The 5,079-nt window shown below is 52.1% G+C and overlaps 2 protein-coding genes across 2 annotated transcripts in view; both read right to left on the reverse strand.

Moving 5' to 3' along the window:
• Window positions 1–1,735, reverse strand: part of ACP7 (acid phosphatase 7, tartrate resistant (putative)) — a 23,691-nt gene extending 21,956 nt beyond the window's left edge. The window contains exons 1-2 of the mRNA XM_017506525.2: window positions 1,571–1,735; window positions 617–902 (exon numbers count right to left, since the gene is read on the reverse strand). Of these exons, the coding sequence (XP_017362014.1) occupies window positions 617–737 (121 nt within the window). The 5' untranslated portion in view covers window positions 738–902; window positions 1,571–1,735. The remainder of the gene's footprint in view (window positions 1–616; window positions 903–1,570) is intronic.
• A 43-nt stretch (window positions 1,736–1,778) lies between these two features.
• Window positions 1,779–5,079, reverse strand: part of LOC108287813 — an 8,990-nt gene continuing 5,689 nt past the window's right edge. Inside the window, exons 2-3 of the mRNA XM_037730694.1 lie at window positions 1,969–2,094; window positions 1,779–1,913 (exon numbers count right to left, since the gene is read on the reverse strand). Of these exons, the coding sequence (XP_037586622.1) occupies window positions 1,779–1,913; window positions 1,969–2,094 (261 nt within the window). The remainder of the gene's footprint in view (window positions 1,914–1,968; window positions 2,095–5,079) is intronic.

The raw sequence follows: 5,079 nt of genomic DNA on the forward strand, positions 1-5,079 counted from the left end.
GCCCGGCCAAGGTTGTACTAATATTACCCCATTATCCAGATGAGGAGGCTGAGGCCAGAGAGGTTAAGCCACTTGCCCAAGATCACACAGCAGATACATAGCAAAGCTGGGATTCTAACCCACGTGGTCTGAGTGCTGAGGGTCCAGAGTCTAAGCTCTCACCCCCACAGTGCAAGGATCCTAATCAAAGATCAGGAGGCAGCCAGCCTTGTGGGGAAGAGGAGAGGAGGGATGGAGAAGGGACTGGGTAACCCAGCTCTGTCATCACTCATCTACTAGTTCCTTCCACAACTGGCTCTAAGACCTACCACGAACAAATGAACGTGCCAGGTTCTGGAGATGTGACAGGGATGCAATCAATGAACAAGAACAGCAGCAGCCCCCTTTGGAGAGGGGAGAGCCCTCACTGTGGGCTGAGCGCCGTGATCATTCCCGGCACTTCCAGATGTACCACCGCCCGTACGCCCCATTCACAGAGGCGGATGACCAAGGCTCAGGAGGAACGAGCCACCTGCCTAGGGGCCCACATTTGGGATTTCTGAGCCCTTCAGAAATCTCCCAGCAAGACCGCTGGACCTTGCTGGGAGAGGCGTAGAGAGGGGTCAGGGACACTTACCTGGGTAAGACAGATGGACTTGCTCTGGCGCAGCGCTGGAGGCCCTCGGGGACCCCTGGACTCCCAAGGAGCATAGCAGGAGCAGACAGCAGCAGGACCACCAGCCAGGAAGGGAGTGCATGGTGGTGGGGTGGTGACAGCAGACAGGAGAAAGCAGGGAGACTGAGGAGATCAGGTCCCCACAGACACAGCAGGAAGGGCAGGGAGGATGGGGAGCAGCAGGGCTCTGGGGGAGAGAGGCAGGAGGGCAGGGAGGTCTTCTTCAAGACGGGCAGTTATCCAAACGCTAGAGAGAGAAACCCCAAATAAGAATCGCTAAGGAGCAGCAGCAGAGCTCTGAGCTTGCCTGCCAGTGTGCCAAGCGCTTGCCATAGATTAACTCCCGGGAGCCTCACGACATTGCTATGAGGTGGTGGCTGTGAGCATTCATTATCCCCGTATCACAGATGAGGAAACTGAGCAACTGCGTGATTCAGATGCACAGCTAGCATGCACTGGAGCCAGAATTTGAACCCAGGAGGGCCTGATTCTGGAGCCTTGCTCCTAACCAGAGCTCACTGTCAGTGCTGGGGGTCTGGGAGTGGGGTGGAGGCTGTGGAGGAGGTTGCATTCGCCAGCCCCATCCCCAGCTTTCCATCCTGCTGTTAGAAACCCCAGTTCTCCTACCTACTCCCCAGATTCCAAGCATTCCCACCTGCACCCCCCCGCCCCACCCCCACCCCCGCGGTCCCGGGACCTGGCCGCTCTACTCCATCCTTAGCCTTCCATTTTGCTCCTAGTGATCGCAATCCTCCCAAGCCACCCCCAGATCCCTTAGAGTCCATCCTGGCCAGAGAGGCCGCGTCCTCTCTGCCCACCCCCAGCCACCCAGCTCCAGCTCTGTCTCCAGCTGCCAGGCTGGAGCCAGGTTGGGACCATCCGGGAGCGGGGGCGCCCTCCCGGACCCCGGCTCACCCTCGGGGGCGCGGGCTGCCCGCACGCGCATCTCCTGCCACCCGCGCCGCCGCAGTATTTATGAGTTCGCGGGTGCCGAGGCCGCCTGCCGCCTACAGCCGTCCCAGCCCCGGAAGAGCCGGTCGCCTCGGGGTGACGGACTCCCCAGACAGCCAGGGCCCCGGGTCCCACAGGTCCGGCCGGTCCCGGGCGCCCCACACCCACCCGCCTACCCCCCCCAGGGCGTGGTGCGGAAAGGGGGACCCAGGAAGGCTTGGTACGCCGCCGCCGCCACCAGATGAGCGCCCGGGCAGGTCAGCCTGCGCTCGCCCCCCAGGCGCCCACTCATCAGCTGGGGACCCTCCTAGGGCACGGACACCAGCCCCTACCTTGGCCCTGCCGGATCCCCACCCAGGTACCCAGATGTGCAGGTACCGGGGGATCCCCAGCCTTTCCAGCCTGCCTGCATCTTCCTCGCAATTCTTTCCGGCTACCACCTTCTCCATGCTGAGCCCACTGACTCCTCCTCGGAAGCCCCGGGCACCCTGAAAACAAAACCGGAACCCCGGAATTGCTGTGGGCTTTCTGAGCTGTGCGACCTGGGTGAGTTACTCAACCTCGCAGGACCTCGGGTGTTTTCACCTGTAAAAAGGAGGTGATGATCGTCTATACCCCATGGGCTGCTGTGAGGAGTAAACCAGTTGATGTCTGAAACTTCATGCTGATAACAGGGCTCGGCCCAGAGCAAGGGCTGGATAAGAATCAGCTATTCTTTTTGTCTTTATTAAGGCATGAACTCCAGAAGCTGACGTCTAGGGAGTAAGTTCGGTTTCTTCCCTGTAAACCTTTGCAAGATGTTTGAATGCGGGGAGGGCTTGCCACAAAAGAAGCATCAGGAAAAGTCTGGAGGGTCCGGATTTCCAGTTTCCCCATCGTATCCTGATTGCAGATAGAATGACCCGCCACCACGTGGCTTTGTAAATTCAGAGTATAGAGACTTCTACTGGTTGGGGACACTAATTTCAGAAATTGGCACTAGGTGTGTGGGAAATTCAAAACGAGCCTTTTGCACTGTTTTTTTTTTTCTTCCCACTTCCAGAGTCTCCATTACAGCCTAAAATATAACAAAAGCAGCTCTATTAGCCAAACTTGAGTACCCGCCACTCCTGTGGCCACCAGTGACAACCTCCCCTTACTTAGTTCTTCAGAATGGGAGGTTCCTAACCTTTTTACGTGATGAAGGTGCCTCTGGCAAGCTGGTTAAGCCCTTCTCAGGATCATGTTGATAATGCATAAAATAAATGTACAAAATTACAAAGGAAACCAGTGCTATTGAGAGAGAGAGAGAGAGAGAGAGAGAGAGTGTGTGTGTGTGTGTGTGTGTGTGTGTTTTGAGACACAGTCTCGCTCTGTTGCCCAGGCTGGAGTGCTCTGCAACCTCTGCCTCCCAGATTCAAGTGATTTTTGAGCCTCAGCCTCCCGAGTAGCTGGGACTGCAGGCATGAACCACCGTGCCTGGCTGAAAACTGAGTTTAAAAAAAAAAACATGAATATACATGCATATATTTCTGTTAGCCATCAGAGTGATGACATTATCACGGATCAGGTAGTCTCTGGAGAATGAAAAGGACAAACATCTTAGTGTAATTATAAAAATAGTTTTGACCTCACTAACCCCCCTGAAAAAGGTCTTGGAGATCCATAGGTGTCCCCAGACCACATTTTGAGAACTGCTAGATTAAAGTGTAGTAAAAGGAGAGGTAAAAACACATTTCCCCTATCCAAGTTCACGTAGCTCCTGAATTCCCAACCACCAGCCCAGGTGAAAAAGGCCCACTGGAATTCCATCTGGTTGGGCCCTGACAGGCGGGTGAGGGCGGATAGCTCAGGTATAAGCTTGTGATGGGAAACAGCATCGACTCTGGGGCTAGATAGCCTGTGCATAAATCTCTCTCCAGCATTGACTAGCTTAGATAAGTGATTTAACCACATGGTGCCTCAGCTTCCCCATCCGTGAAATGGGAACAATAGTAGTGCCTTATAGGGTTGTTGCAAGGATTAAATAATACGTAGATAGAAACCCCTCAGAACAGTGCCTAGCACAAAGCGAGCGCCCCCATACAATCTTTATTATCATACCCAAGACATCTAGTCTGCCCAGTTTGCAAGACAGGGTTATAATAAGCCTAGTTTTCTAAGTCATTTGACTCCAACGCCCAAGCTGGAGTGCAGCGGTGAGATCTCGGCTCACTGCAACCTCCAGCTCCCAAGCTCAAGCGATTCTCATGCCTCAGCCTCCTGAGTAGCTGGGATTATAAGCGTGTGCCACCACACCCGGCTAATTTTTGTATTTTTAGTAGAGACAGTGTTTTACTGTGTTGGCCAGGCTGGTTTCGAACTCCTGACCTCAAGTGATCTGCTCACCTTGGTCTCCCAAAGTGCTGGAATTACAGGTGTGAGCCGCTGCACCCAGCGGATTTAAACCTTTTAAATTATGAAATGTGATATACATGCAGAACAGTACAGACATAAATGTCCCACTGAACGAATATGACAAAGAGAATACACCTGTGTAACCACCCACTAGGTAAAAGAAAAATAATCTTACCAGCTTCCCCCAAGCCCCCACCTGCTTCCTCTCCAGCACAGCTTTTTCCTTTTGGTGAAGGAATCAGCTTAACTTTTACCTGACTTTGGCTTCCCTACCTAAGTATGCCTCCCTATACACAGTGGTTTCATTTTGTCTATTTTTGCACATGGTGTATTTAGAAGTGTACAGGATGAACTCTTTCACTCCACTTTATGATTGGGAAATTTGAGTCAGGCATATAATTGGAACCCATTTTCCTTCTCATTGCCAAGGAGCACTCCATTATGTGAATACACCCCATTTATGTATCAATGGTGGTTTTTCTGTTTTTGTGTTTTGTTTCATTTTTGCAACAGTTTTGTTCTTGTTGCCCAGGCTGGAGTGCAATGGCACGATCTCGGCTCACTGCAACCTCCACCTCCCAGATTCAAGTGAGTCTTCCGCCTGAGCCTCCTGAGTAGCTGGGATTACAGGCATGTGCCACCATGCCCAGCTAATTTTGTATTTTTAGTAGAGACAGGGTTTCTCCATGTTGGCCAGGCTGGTTTTGACCTCCTGACCTCAGGTGATCTGCCTGCCTCCTCTTCCCAAAGTGTTGAAATTACAGCATGAGCCACCATGCCTGGCCACCAATAGTTTATTTATCAATTTATTAGTTGGTTTATCTATGAAAACCAGTTGTCAATGGAAATTTGAGTTACTTCCTTTTTTTTTTTGGCTTTTGCAAATAGTGCTGTGTTCAACATTCTAGTACTTATTTTGTTAAACATACATACACATTTCTGTTGGGTATAAGCCAAGAGTATAAGATGGCTGACGCCAGCCATGGTGGCTCATACCTGTAATCCCAGCACTTTGGGAGGCCGAAGTGGATGGATCATCTGAGGTCAGGAGTTCGAGACCAGCCTGACCGACATGGAAAAACCCTGTCTCTACTAAA

The sequence above is a fragment of the Cebus imitator genome, unplaced genomic scaffold (assembly GCF_001604975.1).
Source record: "Cebus imitator isolate Cc_AM_T3 unplaced genomic scaffold, Cebus_imitator-1.0 Scaffold356, whole genome shotgun sequence".
Lineage (NCBI taxonomy): Eukaryota > Metazoa > Chordata > Mammalia > Primates > Cebidae > Cebus > Cebus imitator.